The sequence below is a fragment of the Mus caroli genome, chromosome 15, assembly GCF_900094665.2.
Source record: "Mus caroli chromosome 15, CAROLI_EIJ_v1.1, whole genome shotgun sequence".
In the NCBI taxonomy this organism is placed as follows: Eukaryota; Metazoa; Chordata; class Mammalia; order Rodentia; family Muridae; genus Mus; species Mus caroli.
In genome coordinates this window covers 80,195,445-80,214,056 of record NC_034584.1, presented here as the reverse complement: position 1 = coordinate 80,214,056, position 18,612 = coordinate 80,195,445, and the positions used below count along the sequence as shown (strand labels likewise).

The 18,612-nt window shown below is 48.3% G+C and overlaps 1 protein-coding gene and 1 non-coding gene across 5 annotated transcripts in view; one reads left to right on the top strand and one right to left on the bottom strand.

Moving 5' to 3' along the window:
- Tbc1d22a (TBC1 domain family member 22A) overlaps window positions 1-15,446 on the bottom strand; it is a 274,792-nt gene extending 259,346 nt beyond the window's left edge. For 2 of the 4 annotated variants that reach the window (XM_029469436.1, XM_021183325.2), the window contains exon 1: window positions 15,233-15,418. In XM_029469436.1, coding sequence (XP_029325296.1) covers window positions 15,233-15,294 — 62 coding nt within the window. In that variant the 5' untranslated portion in view covers window positions 15,295-15,418. Of the gene's footprint in view, window positions 1-15,232 lie in introns of all 4 variants that reach the window. The other 2 variants (XM_021183327.2, XM_029469434.1) reach the window with 2 other exon arrangements.
- A 1,570-nt stretch (window positions 15,447-17,016) lies between these two features.
- On the top strand, window positions 17,017-17,120 carry LOC115029429. The gene has a single exon (XR_003835010.1). It is a non-coding gene; the product is annotated as a U6 spliceosomal RNA (small nuclear RNA).
- The last annotated feature ends 1,492 nt before the right edge of the window (window positions 17,121-18,612 follow it).

Sequence of the window (18,612 nt, the reverse complement as noted above, 5' to 3'; positions counted from 1 at the left end):
GAGAAAGAGAAAGAGAAAGAGAAAGAGAAAGAGAAAGAGAAAGAGAAAGAGAAAGAGAAAGAGAAAGAGAAAGAGAAAGAGAAAGAGAAAACAGAAAGATAAAAAACAAAAAGTTCACAAAGCAACCCAGAGTACATTTTGTGTGGGCCAGGTACTCTGCATTAGGTTGATATACCCAGTCAGACTCCACTGGAGAAAACAGACTGTCCCTTTCAAATAGTCTCTTGATGAAGGCTGGGACTTTGTGTGTCCACGTCTCCTTCTCAGTGCTGGGATCTGATCTGGTTTGAACGTGTACAGGTCTTGTGCCTGCTGTCAGCCCCTGTGAACTAGTGTGTGGATCATCCTGTTGGGTTTCCTTGGGGTCATCCATCACCTCTGGCTCTGGGAATCTCTCTGCACAGATTCCCTAAGCCTTGAAGGAAGGGGTCTGATAAAGACTTCCCATTTAGAGCTAGCTGCTCCCCCTCCCCCCCTCTCCCCTCCCTCTGCCTCCTCTCCCTCTCTCTCCTCTCCCTCCCCACAAGTTCAATTCCAAGCACCCACATCAAGCATCTTAAGGCTACCTATAACTCCATCTTCAAATCCCTCTTCTGGCTTCCATGGGCACCTGCATTCATGCATGCACATCCCTTCACCACCACACATATAAACATAATTAAAAGTAAAAAAAAAAAAAGAAAGAGAAGTTAGGATCACTTCAGCAACTCAGTGGCTAAAACTGTTTGCCCCTAACCCTGACAAACTAAGTTTGTTCAATCCCCAGGACCCATATAGTGAAAGGAGGAAACAACTCCTACAAGCTGACCGCTGACCTCCACCTACGTGCTGCAGCACATATATACACACACAAAAGCGAATGCATAAATTAAATAAAATACTTTTAATAATAAAAATAAATCTTTTTAAAAATTAAGTCCTACCTTGCTGACTCTGTGATGTGAAGTATTTCCCCAAATTATCACTTCCCTCTTCTTCAGTTTACTTACGTTATTTGCTTACCTTCAGTTGTGTTGCCTGATGTGTGAGGAGCCTACAAGTACCATACGTAAATGTAAAAGGCCACTCTGAGGCGGCCAGTGCTCGGACTTGCCTATACATACTTCTGCAACTCCTTGTAAATCTTAATTATTTCAACATTAAATGTTGTAAACCCCACAGGAATAGAATGAGCTCTGGTTCCCTCATCTCTGGCCCGTGCCACCTCCCTGGACAGCATCACTTCTAATTTCACACTGTGCTGCCATATGGCTACAACATAATGAGTTTACCCAAGGTTGACTGTGAAACACAGAACTGATTTAAAAGTGTTTGTGGTTACAAGGATAGCAATACCACCTCTGGAGAGAAATGGCTACACAGCACTTGATAACCTCCTAAGGACAAAGTCCTGCAATGGGAATGCCCTGGGCATAAGGCTCACACTTAAGGAGATTTGGCCATGCTGCCAAAGGACAGTCAAGTAGTTCCCTCTCCCGCAACAAGAGCTGGCCGATGGCCAGACCCCACTAACTGGACAGAAGCAATCTCCACGCTGGCTCTGTGCCTGAGATATTTTTTCCACTGGTACCTCTTCTTTTGTAAACTACTCATATCCTGTGTCCATCTGCTAACAAGGATTCACCTGCTTACTGATTTACAAAGTGAGAATTCCTTCTGTGTCATTTGTGCTGTATGGCAGCAAATAGCAGTCCCACCAAAAGATGTCCACGTCTAGAACTGTGGGTGTGTTACCCTTTCCTGTGCAGCCATCAGAACTGTGTGCCTATCAAAGAGAACAGTAGCCTGTGTTAGAACGCCCTGTGGTCATTCCTATGGGAACACAGCATGCACTCACATTAAACCCTTGGAAAAGAGCTATACCTGAACCTAAGAAAAGAGAGGCAGGCAGAAAATTCTAGACAGATGGGGCCTAGGAGGTGGCTCAGTAGTTAAAAGGACAGGAATCTGAAACCCCAGGACTCACGTGTAACCCCAGATGTATAAGTGAGCATGGTAGTTCATCTGTAATTCCAACTCAGGGAGGGGGAGACAGAGGAAGCCTGGGAGAGGTTGGTTAGCAGGACCAATGGCACCACACCAACCAGTTCTGGGTAACTGACACACCTTGCCTCAGTGAAAAGGTGAAGAGCAATGGAGGAAGGCTCACACTTTAAGTGGGTAAGCACAGCTACCCACACTTGAAGTGGGTGGGTGCAGTTACATGGGACATGAGGAGTGGGTGCAGTTACATGGGACATGAGGGATGGGTGCAGTTACACAGGATATAAAATGGAAGAACATGCTTGCTGAACCCTGACTAGAGCTTCCACCTGACTGGCTGGATTTTCTCTCTTGTACCCCAGGCAATACTCTATCAGTATTAGTCCCAGGAAGTGCCCGGGAGTACCCATCTCAACTGACCCATCATAACTAACCTCCTATAGCAGTCACTGACCACAGTAAGACAAAAAAGTGAAGAGCCTTACTTCAGCCCTAACCTTCCAGTCCTTCCAGTGACCTCCAGAACATCCTGAGGCAAGAACCAAGCCCCCACAGCCCTATGCACTACCTGCATTTTACAGAACCCAGGAGAATCAGAAATATGCTGTTTGTCAAGGGAGAGAACGGGTATATAGTTACTCAGATCATACACAACCTAGAGTAGCCTTTCTCCAAATCTCAGAGGTGCCTGACCCTGGTGCAGCGTTCTCAGGATAAAGAGTCAAAGGGTCCAGGTTCCAATTCCAGGGCCAACACTTACTGGTTGGTAAAACTCAAAACAAGTCAACTCTCTGGTCCTTAAGTTCCTCGGCCTGGGAGCTGAAATGAGAATTTTTACAGGGTGCAGTTGTGGATGTGTGGCAGAGAGGGCTTACCTGGGTGAAGCCTGGCATCCAAACAGAAATCAAGTACACACTGTGGCCAAGACAGCCACAGTGGTAGCACTGTGTATACAGAAAGTGACCCACAGAGAGCAACTGTCACAACTGCCAATCTCTCTTGCCTCTAATACTCACAGGCTTCTTCTATTCCCAATATATTTATATTCAAAACAGTAGGCAGCTTGGCCTGCAGGGCACTATTTGCATGTCATTTTCATAAAAGTCTCTGCAGCATTATCAAAGATTTCAGGCCTTTCCCTCCCAGCAGAACAGGAAACTCATTAATTCTTCATAGGCAAACCACTTGTGTTTATTGAGTAGAAAATGTTCCAACAAAGTTCAAGCTCAGACTTAAAGGAGCCTCGTTTTTATCTTATTAAAATTGCATTTATTTGGTCTAGCGTTGCTAAAAAAGAAAAACAGACTTCAGTGAAGCCACTGAAAAGCCCTGGCAAGTGGCATGCATATTTACCTCAGATAAGGAAACATTTCTGGAAGAATGCTCATAGCTGGGGGCGCTGCAGAGGTATGTGTGCAGGTTCTCTGACCCACTCCCCCAAAAGAGTACATAAATATGCTTTTGAAATTATTGAATAAATTATACATCTTTTAAGACTCTACAGTTATACAGCTCCCTAGGGATACTTTGTAAAAAGCAAGGACACGTGACATAACGCCACGTCCTGACACAGAGACACAAAACCTCTTGTGTAAGCACATAAGGAAAGAGACTCAGCAAAGTCTGTGACACTACACAGGCAGCTAAAAAGTCTTAGCAAGGCTGGGTATCAGAGCTGGGGCCTCCTATGTGCTGAGCCACACCTCCAGGACATGCACGACCAAGACACTGAATGTGATAAGACCCGTAGCCAGCATGCAGAAGGCTCCAGGCTCTCTCTCCTAGATGCTCGCTACCAACTAAGGACTGAGTACAAAGGAAGCAGGGCCTGTGAATGTAAACACAGACGATGTACCAGCCACGCCAGACAGAGCAGGCACTAACCGTGGTGGACAGAAGTGAGATTAACTCACCAACAGAACACTGAAAGCAAGCTAAAAATACCCATGTATATTTAATGTACAACACATGTCACTAGTAAATGTTGGTACAAAACCTTGTCCTTTTTGCATGTGTACCTGAATGCAAAAATAATTCCTATCACATATCTTAGTTACCTTTCTATTGCTGTGATAAACACCATGACCAAAAAAGCAACCTAGGATGGGGGGCGGGAGGGGGTTGTTTCATCTTATACTTCCAGGTACTGTCCATCACTAAGAGAAGTCGGGGCAGGAAATTAAGCAGGGCAGGAACCTGGAGACTGGAGCTTTTGAAGAAGCTCAGTACAGCATGCATGACAATGAAGGCGTAGAGCAGGACAGTGACTATGTAGAAGCAGGGAAAGGGCCCTGGGCGCAAAGACTCAGCAACCTCCACTGTGTGGAGCTCTAGGGGCCGCAGTCTCCGCAGGCGGTCTCTCTCTCTAACTAGTCTTCTAAGGGACAAGGCTCTAGGACAGTGGTTCTCAGCCTTCCCAATGCTGCAACACTTTAATACAGTTCCTCAGGTTGTGGCAACCCTGAGTTTAAAATTACTACTTCATAACTGTAACTTTGCTACTGTTATGAATCATAATGTAAATATGTATTTTCCGATAGTCTTAGACAATCCCTATGAAAGAGTCATTTGACCCCCAAAAGGGGTGCAACCCACAGGTTGAGAACCACTGCTCTAGGGTCACAAGAGACCAACACTTGTAAGGCACTGCTTCGCTGAGCCAGAAGGGTCAAGGTGCAGCAGTTTTCAGAGAGTCATACAGATCTGATGAACAGAAAGCCCCACAACCCAGCACAGCAAGCAGACAATAAGGAAAGGGCCTATAAAGTCTGTCAAGTGAACAGGGAATGAAGGTGATGTGTTCACACTGGAATATTAAATCATAAAAATGATGCATGAATGAAACCAGCTATGTGCTGCCCACCTGTAATCCCAGCAGTCAGGGGGCAAAGGTAGGGGAACTGAGTTCAAGGTCATCCTACATAGCCAGACCCTGTCTCAAGCAGGGAGTGAGGAAATTACAAATGGTCCCCAACTTATGATGGCTCAGACAATTTCCAAATTTCACAAGGGTGTGAAAGTAATAAATACTAAGCAGAAAACACACATTTGAACTGTAATCTTTCTCAGACTTGTAATATGTGATACAATACCTTTCCTCAATACTGGGTGGCAGCAGTGAGCCCCAGTTCCTGGCCAGCCTACAGCAAGAGCAGAGATCATGGTGCTTCCCAGTCAGTATAGCCCTAGGTTAGGAGATCTGGTGTGCTGCAGAGCTCTGTGCACTTTCACCTTACAACAGGGCACCAGGATGGAATCCAAGGAACACCTCCAGTGTCTCAAGCTGTAGCAGAGACAAGCCTTAAAAATATGTCAAGCAAGCCGGACAGTGGTGGCACACACCTTTAATCCCAACATTCAGAGACAGGCAGATCTCTGAGTTCGATGCCAGTCTGGTCTGCAGAGTGAGTTCTAGGACAGCCAGGACTATACAGGAAATCTCTGTCTAGAAATATATATGTGCTAAGCAAAAAGGAGGTCAAACAGAAGTCAAGAGGCTGAGGCAAGAGGGTAGTAGGTCAAAATCAGCCTGGGATACACAATGAGGCCCCATCTCCAACAAACAAAAAGTTACCAAGATATGCTGCTGTATGATTACAGTAGGAAATGTCTAAAGATTCGCCCACAGAGACAGGGTAGATTACGGGTTTCCTGGGAAAGAGTAGAAAGTAAAGGCATAATAAGATATGGTTTCTCTTTCTTGGAATGAAAGTATCTGAAGTCAATTGTGGTCATAATTACGTAATTCTAAATATGCATTTTAAGATCCTGAATGTCTGGCTGGCAAGATGGCTCCTTGAATAAGACACAAGTAGACTTGAGTTTGAATCCCAGAGTCCACAAGATGGAAGGGACTTGGGCCCTTACCAGTCAGGAGAGTACATCAAATTCTCCAGCTTGGCCTTTGCTTGAGGGGCACCATAAAATACTGTCTGTTCTGCACGACACAGCTTAATTACGTCTCATCAAATACCACACACCAGCAGCAGCCAATGCTAACACCAAAATGGAAGAGAGAAGCAAGGGCGGCAGGGTTGCTTCACGAGGTAGACAATTCACTAGGACACAGCACAAAGAACGGTCAAGGAGGAGTGGCCAGAATTCAGTCACAAGATTGCAGATTCTAACAAGGCAGCTCCCTAGGCTGTCCCTGCTACTAAGGTCCACAGTGACACTGATGGACTTGCCCTTCTTCAGTACCTGGTCTTTGCCCTGCCTCTCTACTTGCACATATATCCACAGCCAGCATCCCTCGTCACCCAGTAAGAGCTCATCTCTATTCAGATGACAGGGATTAGCATGGCCCATCTGGCCTTGGAGTAGAAATGTTCAGAGAAGATGCTCTTTTCAAGCCAGCACAAAAACATGTATAAGGGAACAAGCAGACAGCAGCTCTGGACCTCTGACATTCAGATCTGGCTAGTGCACAGCCAGGCTCAGGCAGGCTCAGTGTGCATGGAGAGAAGCAGTTCTCAACCTGTGGGTCACGACCCCCACAAGGGTCACATAGCAGATATTTACATTTTGATTCGTAACAGTAGCAAATTTGCAGTTATGAAGCAGCAATGAAATAATGTTATGGTTGGGGGTCACCACAAGATGAGGAACTGTATTAAAGGGTCGCAACATCAGGAAGGTTGGAACCACTAATGTAAAGGAAGACAGCAGATCAGCATGCTGGACAAGCCCTGGGCACACATCAGGCCTGGGGTGCATTCTCAGAGGGTGATCCTAGAATGAGAGAGTACACCCAGGAGGATATGTGGGACAGACCAATGCTTCACATGAGGTAAGAAGGGATCTCGGTTGAATGTACATGCCTACAACAGTCCAGCCAGCTCACAGAGGAGCAGCAGCCTTGGGCCAGGGCTCAGCTTCCTCACTGCATGCAGTGGAGAGTAAACAGCACATGTAGGGACTCAATGCCAGGCCAGGATCCGCCTGCACTGTCTCTCCAGTCCCAGCAGCAGCCTCAGCCCTGAGCTCACTGCATGGGAGACTCCACAGCTGTGCCCTGAACTGGGAGGGAACGGTGAAGGTGGAACCTCCTTACTATGCCAAGAAAAGAGGAAACAGCATTTCAGAAAAGGAGAACAGAAAGTCTGGCATCCTCACAACAACAGTCTCTAGGACAAGCCACAGGAATGGGAAGAACAGTGGTCACACTCCCTCAGACCCTGTGACACCTCTGCCTCTTATCTGCACACCAGCATGAGCCTAGAAGCAGCTTGCCTAACCCGGCAAACCCAGAGACATGCCTAAATGCAGCCTGGCAGCTCTGGAGCTCAGCGCTCTTCGGGTGGCGAGAAGCCCAATACACCCTGAAGGCTCTGAGAAGCTGGTGGGAGTCTAAGCTACCCCTGGAGGGCCCAGTTCCAGTGGGCTGGGGTGAGTCAGCTTTTTAGAGATGCACAGCTAGAGGACGAGACAGAGATGAGAAGCCGTGTGCTATGACAGTCCTCCTCCAGTTCAAACCTTGATTCTGCTGACAAGCCACAGGGCTCTGTGCAAGCTTCATCAGTGAAAGGCAAACCACAGTCCCATGCCCCACCAACCACTATGAGGCCTGGACCACTCAGAAAACAATCCCACAGCCCTGTCAGCTCTGGGACTCCCACCTCCACGACACAGGCACAGCATGGATACCCTGCTCTAGAAATGAGTTTTAGGAATCTATCCCTAGAATCCATACTAGAAGGAGAACATACATGGTCACCCACGGCTGCTCCGGAGGCCAAGTGATACTCCCCACATCCCACTTCTGGGTGAAGTCCTTACGGCCAGCTGCCTTGCTGGCAGAAAGCTTGGTTCCTGGTGCTGGACTCCTGTCACAGAACAGTCTGCAAGGCTCCACATGGCAGGTACTGGGAAGTCACAGGTCTCTAGTGGGGAGGGTTAAGGAGAGGGCTAAGCTTCGGGAAGAGAAAGGTCATTCTCCTGCCCAGGACCATGGCAAGTTACCATGGCCCTTGTCCTGATGGAGCATGGAGAGCTAGGGATGAGAGCAGAGCAGGTCTCACTGTCTTCCCTTCTCCACACTCCTCTTTTTCCCTGGACACAGCAGGGAGCTGAGTACATTTGCTGCCCTCATGGCATATTAACTACATAAGAAATAACCCCAAATCAAAACAGTGAGGCTTTGGTTACTGGGTTTGGCATTGAGAGGTGCCAGGGCCTCACACATGCCAAGCCAGGCAAATGTTCTACCTATGAGATACACCCAAGCACACGGGATTTTTTTTTCTTAGTTTTGTCTTCATTTAAAATTAATTCCAGTATCGATTTGCTATATTAAATATGCAAGGAAAATATGACTCACATTTATTTTCAAATGTGGCTGATGAAATGAGACATCTGACATGGCAACACGAAGATCTCACTGAGGGGTAGGAAAAAGAACTGTGTACACAGCAGAACCACCTGCTGGTGCCTCCACACACCCTCAGTCACACAGGGGGGAATCCTCCACAGTGAGAGAATCCCCCTCCGCTGACTCTCTCTATAGGGAGGCAAATTCCAGGGCTTCTAAGATGCTGAGAAATGGAAATGTGGATACCACACAGGTAAACAACATTTCAAAGCCACAAGTCAGGAGACAGAGCTCTAAGAACATGGGGCAACAAGGACAAGAGAGGCAGACCTGTTTAATGCCAGGGCCAGACGAGCAGGACACAGGATAGAAGAGTCCCCACTCACTCCCAGCACCCAGAATAAAGGCACTTTGCAGCGGCTCTCCAACAACTTTGAAAGCTTCTAACCTCAATAGCCAGCCCACGGGCAGGCGCAGGACTCTGCTGAGGGAGGTTCTGGGGCCACACTCAGTTCCTCCCCACTAGATAGCCTCAGCACTCTCCATACAGAGAACAGGGGTTAAAAGGCGGTCCTGGGTGTCAGAAGACTAATCTAGGTGTGGGCCATTCTATGCTGGAAGCTCAAGGGGGACATCATTTCTGCTCATTCTAGCAATGGGCAGAATCAGAGCAGAATCAGTCATGCAGTTAGGGGAAGAGCATTCCCACTCTCAGTAGAACGCTGCTCCAAGCTTCTCATGACAGCACATTCCTTGACGTCTGATCCCATCCTCCCTGGGCAAGGAAAACAGCTGTGGACCAAGTTCCAATCACTGATTCTCTCCAACCATTTTACAAGTTCACACGGTGACACTTGGACCTGCCACAGGCCAGGACTAACCCCAGTCAAGACCAACTGGTTCATCACACTGACCAGTGTCAGTGTGACTTCCCTCTGCCATGTAGCATGGCTTACTCACAGGTTCTAGGGATGGGAACACAGACCTCTGGGACCATGATACTGTTTACAGGGCCACAGGCTGGTAATCATGCCCACCCCTGACATCCAGGCTGTCAGTGAACGTACAAGCTTCACTTGGCAGATCCTTGAGTTTGTGGACTCCTCTCCAGCAGCCTCTGTCTGCCCTCACCCTGCCTGCTTCCTCTTGCCCACTCTGCAAGGCTGAACACCATGTCCTGCTTACAGTCCTCCAATACTCTCAAGACTCGAATGCAAACCCAGATCTCCTCCACAGTCTTCAAAGGCCTCCAAAGCCTTTGCAGCCTGGTGTGCTGTGGCTGTGCTCATCCCTCCTCGGCCACAGGTGTCCCCTGTGGCCCACCCTGAACCTCTGAGGACAGCCTGCTCCTTCTCACTTCTAGGTCCCAGCTTAAACAGAATGTCCTTGGAAAGGAAGCGATCATTTCCCCTTGTGAGAGCCTGGTATTATGCCAACATGCCAAATTACCGTCACAGAACTTCAAGCAGCATGCATATTCACATGTGCACTCACCCTAACCCCTGCTGGCCTCCACGGGCTACATCTGCTTACCCAGCATTCAGTCTCTGGCACATCAGAGGTGCTTATACACAGTGAATGGCTCCAGCATCCCCAGCACTCCTCCCCCTTTAGTTGAGACTGAATCGGACCTATTGAGCAGTCTCACTTGCCCACACTCCTCCTGGCTCCAACAGTAGGGACTGAAAGCTCTCCAGGGTATAGCACTAAGGCTGCCCCTCTGCTCCAGCCTTACCCCAAGAATGCAGGACCTCTCCATAATTGAGCTTGGCCTTTCTTGCCAACATTGCACTTCCAAATACCATCCCGCCCTGACCCCACCCCGGCAGCAGGCACCCCCTCCTGTCAGCAGGACCCAGAGTCCAGCAGAGCCGTGCTAAAATATTAAGCATCAGCCCCACACTGAAAGGCTGCCTGTGTTCACAAACCCAATGTGTGGGAGTTTGTCTTGGCATTTCAAGTTAAGTGTGGCAGGAATTCTAACTGTGATGATGACAGAAAGCAGCAGCTCCACAGGAGTCAACAGAGTCAGTGGCTCAAGAAAGAGACAGGGACCCAGGCTTCTGATTTTTATTACCTGCCTACTGCCTTCCCCACTTCAAGAACCGCAACTCCTGTCCTCTACCCCAAAGTGTGCCCAGAGCCTCCCTCATCGTCTCCCTGCTTCTGCCCTTCTCCTCCCTGCCTGTCTCTCTTCATTAAAGCAAACAAAGCAACCCTGTTACACGGAGGGCTGTCTCTGCCACACAGCTACTCGAGTCCTCTGAAGGCTCTGACCCACTCAGGATGACAGAGTAACAGTCCCTATCTTACTCTGACCGTATAACCCTGTCCACTACCTCAGCTACAGCAACCTTGCTCCTTCCTCCTATCCTCACACACCAGTCCTGTTTGAGGAGCAGAGCCTCGAGCACTTGTCATCCCTTTGCTGAGAGCCCCCTTCCTCCAGCTACCTATAGGGCTTTCCCTCACTGCTACAGATCTGTACTCAGAAGGCACTTGCTCAGTGCGAGATGCCCAGCCACTGGATCACCACGGGACCCTCCAGCCACATCTGGCTCTAAACTACCCACCCTCCTGCCTTGCAAAGATTTGATAGTGGTTACCACCTTCCAACAATCAGCTTTCCAAGGACAGAGCACAAATTCTAGTCGATTTTGTTCATGGTAAACAGCATGAGTTAAATAAAAATTAACTGGATGAATAACTTATCAAGCTCTCAGGTAGTCCAAGAGATATTTATCTCTATCTATCTATTCATCCATCCATCTATCTATCTATCTATCTATCTATCTATCTATCTCTGTTTGTCTGTCTATTTGTCTGTCTGAAAGAATGGAGCTAGGCTGTGGTAGATGGTTCCTTGTCAACTTGGCACAAGCTAGTTATCTAAAAGGAGGGAACTTCAACTAAGAAAATGCCTCCACGGGCTGGAGAGATGGCTCAGCGGTTAAGATCACTGACTGCTCTTCTAGAGGTTCTGAGTTCAATTCCCAGCAACCACATGGTGGCTCACAATCATCTGTAATGGAATCCAGTGTCCTCTCCCAGTGTTTGAAGAGAGTGACAGTGTACTAACATAAAATAAATAAATAAATCTAAGAAAGAAAGAAAGAAAGAAAGAAAGAAAGAAAGAAAGAAAGAAAGGAAGGAAGGAAGGAAGGAAGGAAGGAAGGAAGAAGTAAAGACCTCCATAAGATCTGGCTGTAGGGCATCTTCTTAATTAGTGATTAATTGGGGAAGGGCTCAGCCCATTGTGGGCAGTGTCACCCGAGCTGGTGGTCCTGGGTGTACAAGAAAACAGTCTGAACAAGCCATGGAGAACAAGTCAATAAGCAGCATTTCTCATGGCCTCTGCATCAGCTCCTACCTCCCGGTCCCTATCCTGTTTGAGTTCCTGTCCTGACTTCCTTCGATAATGAACAGTGATAAACCCTTCCTCCCCAATTTATTTTTGGTCATGGTATTTGTCGCAGCAATAGAAACCCTCACTAAGACATAGGTCAAGCAAATCTTCCCTTGGCTGCCACAGCCACCTGATCTACTGTAGCCCTGTCCCATTACAGATACAGCAACCAAAGGCTCCAGGAATGGCAAAAATTGGAAGTATCACACAGATCAAAGGATGAGATGGCTAAAACCCACTCAAATGGGTAGCCTCCTGCTAAAAGGTAGTCTTTCTATGTGTTGGCTCACCCAGAAAAGGAACTTCTAAAAAAATAAAAATAAAAATTGAAACAATTCTATTAAATACACATACAAAGAACAGAAGTGCACATAATAGAGGGATCTTAAGACCATCTCTTCACATAACTCTCCTAGCCCAATCTTTTTCCCACTCCAGGCTAATGTGAGAGATAGCTGGGACCAACCACCATTTCTCAGTCCTTCACAGTGAAGCTGGGAGCAGTGTACTTCCTAGACAGGCAGAGCTTGTGGCCTAACTGAAGAAGCCAGTGCGTGAAGTCCACGCTGCGGTAAGCAGGCTGCAGGTGAAGTGTGAAGAGTGGAAAAACATAAGCAAGGAACATTTAGTCAGCTGCATAGAGCGTGAAAATGCAGCCTCCCCTGTATATGGAAAATACAGCATGGGATGTAGAAGACCCTAGAAGCGGAGGCCACCAGCAGCGCACAGTTCAAAAGAATTTGTAGGAGTAGGAGCTAAAAAGCTGAGCAGTGGCCAGGTTACAAAGGTGTGAGACAGCACAAAGGAACATCTTTGTGTAACAAGCATCGCTGAGAGACAACCAAGAGCTTTAAACTCACCCTGCCTTGCTCAGTGTTGCCTAGAGGACAAAGCCATATCTTGCAAATGGCCAACTCCTAGTAGACAACGTATCAGTGGAGCACTGAGAACAGTATATGGCCAACACCAGATCCTTGATGGAACTCCGTCCATCATCTTCACTATCAAGGGACTGAGAAGGGTTCTGCTGTGCAAAACTCCCTTCAGGGTCTGGAAGTCAGAGGTAAGACTCTGTGGGCACACACACACACACACACACACACACACACGGCTTCCCTGGTTGAAGACAACAATCATGAAGCACACTTGAAAAGTGGGCAAGATGCTGAGAGCCTGGCCTAGATCTCTGCTAGCGTGTTCCTGTACAGGTGAAAACCCAGAATGTGCGCACTGAACAGCTCAAGAAGGAATGGGGCACACCTCTGCACACTCTCCTTCAGGGAGACTTCCACACTGTCACCAAACCCAGAAACACTACCCCACGGGAGGGCTACAGGGCACGTGCACAGCACAGAGGCTGCACAGGCTCTCTTCAGCGCCCTGCCTCTCCCCTGTGCAGTTCTCAGCAGCATCCTCCAGCAGGTCACAGGACTCCTCATCAGTGCATGGGAGCTGCTCTCAAAAGTGCCTGATATGCAACACAGCAAGAAAGCCGAGAGGAAAGAAGGCTGGCTTTGGTAATGTGGGGTCACACCGAAGAGACTGGGACTGTGTTAGTTTCCTGTGACATCCGTAGTAGCCTAAGGAGGTGGAAATGTTTCCCCTTCTTCAGTCGTGAAACCACAATGTCAGCAGATTGTGCTGTTTGTGAGGGCCATTTCCCGCCACGTCCAGCTTCTGGTGGTTCCCGGCAATCCCGGTTTTGACTTGTAAACACGTCATTGCAATCTCTGCTTTCATCTTTGCGTGGTCATGCCCCCTACTTCTGCCTCTCCTCTGTATATGAAGTTCCATGTTCTTATGGGAACCAGAGACTGAATGAGGGCCTCCCCATTGCTCAGTAACGTCTACAGAGACCCTGCTTCCAAGCAAGCTCACAGTCACTGTTTAGCCCAGAACAAAGACAACCTACCACACCAGGTATAGTTACTTGTATACTCGGGAGAATGAGGCAGGAGGGTCAGAAGCTCAAGGCCAGCCTGCACTATAAATGAGACCCTAGCTCAAAAAATAAAAAATAAAAAATAAAGCACCAGCAAGAGACAGTATTTAATGGAAAGAGTCAATGAATTCTACAACTCCATACAGCAACTCCATTATTTTTAAATCTCAGTTGACTCTTAACAATAAATTACAGTTCATACTTAAGATCTGAGGCCAGGCAGTGGTAGCACACGCCTTTGATCCCAGCACTTGGGAGGCAGAGAATTTCTAAATTCAAGGCCAGCCTGGTCTACAGAGTGAGTTCCAGGACAGCCGGGGCTACACAGAGAAACCCTGTCTCAAAAGAAAAAAAGAAAAACTGAGTCTCGAGATTGAAGGCAACAACAGAAGTCACACTGCCACATGCTTCTGTTTATCTGGCACTAAGCTCAACATGTTTATCCCTGTCACAGTAGGACCTTCTACTCATCGTAAACTATAACAATAGCTTTTATAAAAGTTCTTAACTATTCAAGCAAGCCCAGTTCAGGTACTGTAAAAAAATACAGTGTCTGGGTACCTCTGAGGACTTCCTCCATCTCCCAAGTCACTGTGGCCCAGCAGTCAGTAGCCCTTGCCAACCCCCAGCCACTCTGAAAAGCACATTTTGTGGTTGAGTACAGTGGATAGCCAAGTTTACAATTTTAACATTCACACAATGGTGTCTCTTAGGAAGCACAGGAAGATAGACCATTTTCCGTGCTCACAAATGGTTCTACTTAAGTTACCTCAATGTCAAAACCTTCTGGACTGGAGAGGTGGCTAATGTTAGAATCTTACATTTCATATCTGAGACTTTGGCTAGAAAACAGAATAAACTATGTTTGAAATCTTGGGATGGACTTTTCTGAAATACAGTCTAGTCAGTGACTGACTTGATCTTAGGTATTTTCCGGGTACTGTCTCTTCACTCCCTAAGACCTAGAGAGGCATCAGGCCACATAACCAATCACAGAAGGACTTTGGAGCTCGATAGCTTCCAGACTGCACCCAGGTGTTTTTATTATTATTCTGTGTTTCCTGTTGCTGTCAAAAGACCGGTGTCCAGAGGCCAGAAAGTGGGACCACAGAAATTCACAAGGTGCTTCCACGCTCAAAGGAAAAGCATCAGCCCACATGAGAGGAGAGACGAAAAACCAAGTGCTCAAACCACTATGCACCCCGAAGAGACCGACCTCCCCTGCAGGCACTGCCCTCCCTGGCCAGTTTCCTGACTCAACCAAAACTCTCCAGGGCATGACCTGGGTCAGTTTCTTCCAGCTTCCCCAGGGAGTCATGGAGTTTCGCAGGAGAGAACCTGACTGTCAGGCTCTGGAAGCACTTGGGGCAGCTCCTCGTCCTCCTTGCTCATAGGTACGGCCACTGTCACCTTCCAGATCCCACACTCCCACTGCCGACCCCGACTCCCCTGGCCCCTCACATCGCCCAACAGTCTCCTAGGAGCCAAGTTCTTCTCCCCAGACTCCTACGCCACCCGCACTGCAACGGGACAGCACGGCCACCTGACCTCTGACCCCTGACCCCGACCGGGTCCTCCCCGTCACACCCACCTGCCCGGGACCTTGCTGTTGCTGCGCTTCCAGAACTGCTTCCTGGCCCCGTCGCTGGCCATGGCCGCTCCTCATCCCTCAGATTCGCAACCCTGACACCGGAGAGCGGCCGGCCACACCTCCAGCGGCCCTCTCCTGTGCCCCGGCGGCCCCCTCAGAGACACCAGGACTCCGAAGCGTAAAGCGGAGAGGCGCTTCCGCCTCCGTCCGGAAGTTGTGACTCGGCGATTCCGGAAGTCCCGCCTTCGTTTCGGGCAGTGCTTGACGCCATGAGAAGGCGACGCTGGGATGTGTGCGTGACTGTTGCGCAGGGAGGAAAGCGGAGTCTGCGGGCTGCGTGTGTTTTGGCAGCGCTGAGAGCGCTTGGGTCGAGCGGCACGGGCTGAGGTCTCTGGATCCCGGCCTCTGATCCCCGGCCATGAACCCCGGAGCCGCGTGCGTCTGGGGTCCGAGTCGGTCTTACTTGCTCGCAGCCAACTAGCAAGTGCTAGTTGAGAACCAGAAGGGGCACAGCGCAGATCCGGAACCTGCTGCGGGCGGACAGGCGAGCAGGAGGATGGAGAGCCTCTCCCGCTGTAGTGAGGTCCAAGCCTCATCGCCAGGGCATTGACCCCGGATCAGTAAACACGGCACAGTGAGGTGAAGGAAGCGACTACCACCGGAGCACATCTGAAGCGATGGCGGGGATCTATCTGCCTGGGCTTCAGCTGAAAAACGAATAGGCACGGAGGCATGAAGACTTCATCTTGCCGGCGCTCGCGTGCTTCCAAGACCGCAGTAAAGTGTGCTTTAATTGTAAGATACATGCAAGATCCAAAAATCTTAATACGGAAATGTTAATTATAATTTTACATTAAATGATACTTTATATATATTGGGTTCTGTAGAATATATTGTTATGTTTACTTTCACTTTTTGCTGAGTAGCGTAGCTACTTGAAATTACTTACGTGATTGGTGTAAAATTTCTATGATCTTAGACTCAAGGGTGAGAGGCTGGCATCTCAGGCCGGAGCTTTAGTGGAACACTGGTAATACCAACTTGTGGCCTTTACTACTGAGAAACATATTCACGACAGCTGTCTCGTGCACTTTTTCTGCTTTTGATATGGTCTTCCTGTTTAACCCAGGCCCTGACTATATTCTCAAGACCCAGACTTCTAGACATATTGAAAGTGGTGTTGGGTTAGCACATGGTGGTTGCAAGAAATTACACTAAGGGACCTTATATGGCTTAGCCCAGTTGTATGCCAGACTTACCCTCAGTACTCAGAGCAGGGTCAATGGCCTAGAGCCCTGTATCTCAACTTTGTTCCCATTCTTTAAGAGTAAAGCCTTCTGCAGCTCCTTTTAGACTGCAGCAGCTACCTGACTCCGCTTTGACTCTGCAGAAAGGGGTGGCACCTGTTCCTCTTTGTTTCCTGCACAGCCGTAGCCTTAGGAACTGAAATAGTCCTTCGTAAATGTTTGCTGCGTGGATGACAATACTGGGCTCTCTAGGAATCCCTTTTGACACAAGCATAGAAACTTCAGGAAATAGCAGGGACAATGTCAACAGGTCCTGGGTGACCCCTTCAGGCACAACTTATGGAACATAGCCTTGGCTTCTCCTTGGAATCCTATTTCTAATAATCCTTAGAATCTGAGAGTCCTGGCAAAACTAAGATTAATAACCATGTCCTAGCACTGCCTCGAGAGCTCTTTGAAATAAAACTTTAGTGGTACATAGCTATGACCCAGCTTCTCAAGAGGCTGAGGCAGGAGAATGGAAATTAAAAATTGGGTGTGCTCACTTCAGTGGTATACCTACTAAAATTGGAATAATACAGAGATTAGCATGGTCCTTACAAAAGGGTGACATACAAACCAGTAATATGTTCGTGTGTGTGTGTGTGTGTGTGTGTGTGTGTGTGTGTGTGTGTGTTAGGCAGCAGCCAGTAGTCAACCCTAGATCTCTATGTAGACATAGTGGGAAATGGCCCTCACAGACAGCACAATCTGCTGACATCTTGGTTTCAGGACCCAAAAAGGGGAAACATTTCCACCTCTTTAGACTACTACAGATGTCACAGGAAACTGACACAATCCTAGTTTCTTCGGTGTGACCCCACATTACCAAAGCCAGCCTTCTTTCCTCTCGGCTTTCTTGCTGGGTTGCATATCAGGCACCTTTGAGAGCAGCTCCCATGTTACAGAGCTGATGAGGAGTCCTGTGACCTGCTGGAGGATGCTGCTGAGGACTGCACAGAGGAGAGGCAGGGCGCTGAAGAGAGCCTGTGCAGCCTCTGTGCTGCGTGCAAGTCCTGTAGCCCTCCCCCAGGGTAGTGTTTCTGGTTTTAGTGACAGTCTGGAAGTCTCCCTGAAGGAGACTGTGCAGAGGTGTGCCCCACTCCTTCCTGAGCTGTTCAGTGTAGGTTTGTCTCACCTACAGCCCCAGATACTTGAGAGGCGGGATGGGAGGATCAGACCAGCCAGGAACACAGCCAGGCTCTGTCTTCCTTTCCACTCAGATGAGAAGTTAGACACAGCAGTCGGGCCACAGCCTCCCGTCTTTGATTCCTGTGGCCTACCAACTTACCTCTTACTCTACCTGCTCTCATCAATTGCCTAGGCTTCTAGGGACTCTCCCTTTCTCTGTCCACCCAGCACAGACGTTCTAGGGCACACCAGGATTCTACATGATGCTAGGGATGCACACCCAGGTCCATATGCTTATGCCACAGACAGACACTTTCTATGAGCCATCTCACCACCCCAGTGCATCATGTTTTTTAAATAAAACCTGAGCATCTTGGCATGGGTGTATAATCCCAGCCATCAGAGGCTGGAGATAAAAGATCCTCAAGTTTAAGATCAGCTTGGGGTTTATAAGAAGACCTCTGAAAAGAATTAAAATATACATATTAAAGGCTGGGGACTTAGTGGTAACAATGCTTACCTAGCATATGTATGTGGTGCCTTGGGGTGAGGAAGTCTTAAAATCCTCCCCTAGTGGAGTTCTAGAAGGCCATAGGGGCCAGGCCTGGTGGCATAAGCCTTTAATACCAGCACTTGGGAGGCAGAGACAGGAGGATCTCAGTAAGTTTAAAACCAACCTGGTCTACATAGACCCTGACTCAAAAAAAAACAAAAAACAAAAACAAAAAGTAGGCTCCAGAGATCACTTCCTAATCTCAGCCATAAGACCTCACCAAGGATAGGGTCCCGTAGCCTCAGGAATCTCCTTCAGGCAATATCAAAGCCAGTCTTCTCCAGCTTAGACTGGTCTATGCAAAGATTGAAAAAGCAAGGAGCCCACAGGAGTAGGAGGAAGAGTAGAGCAGAAAGAAAGAAAATGTTGTGTAAGAGCACAGAGAGAATCCACTGCAGAGACAGGCTAGG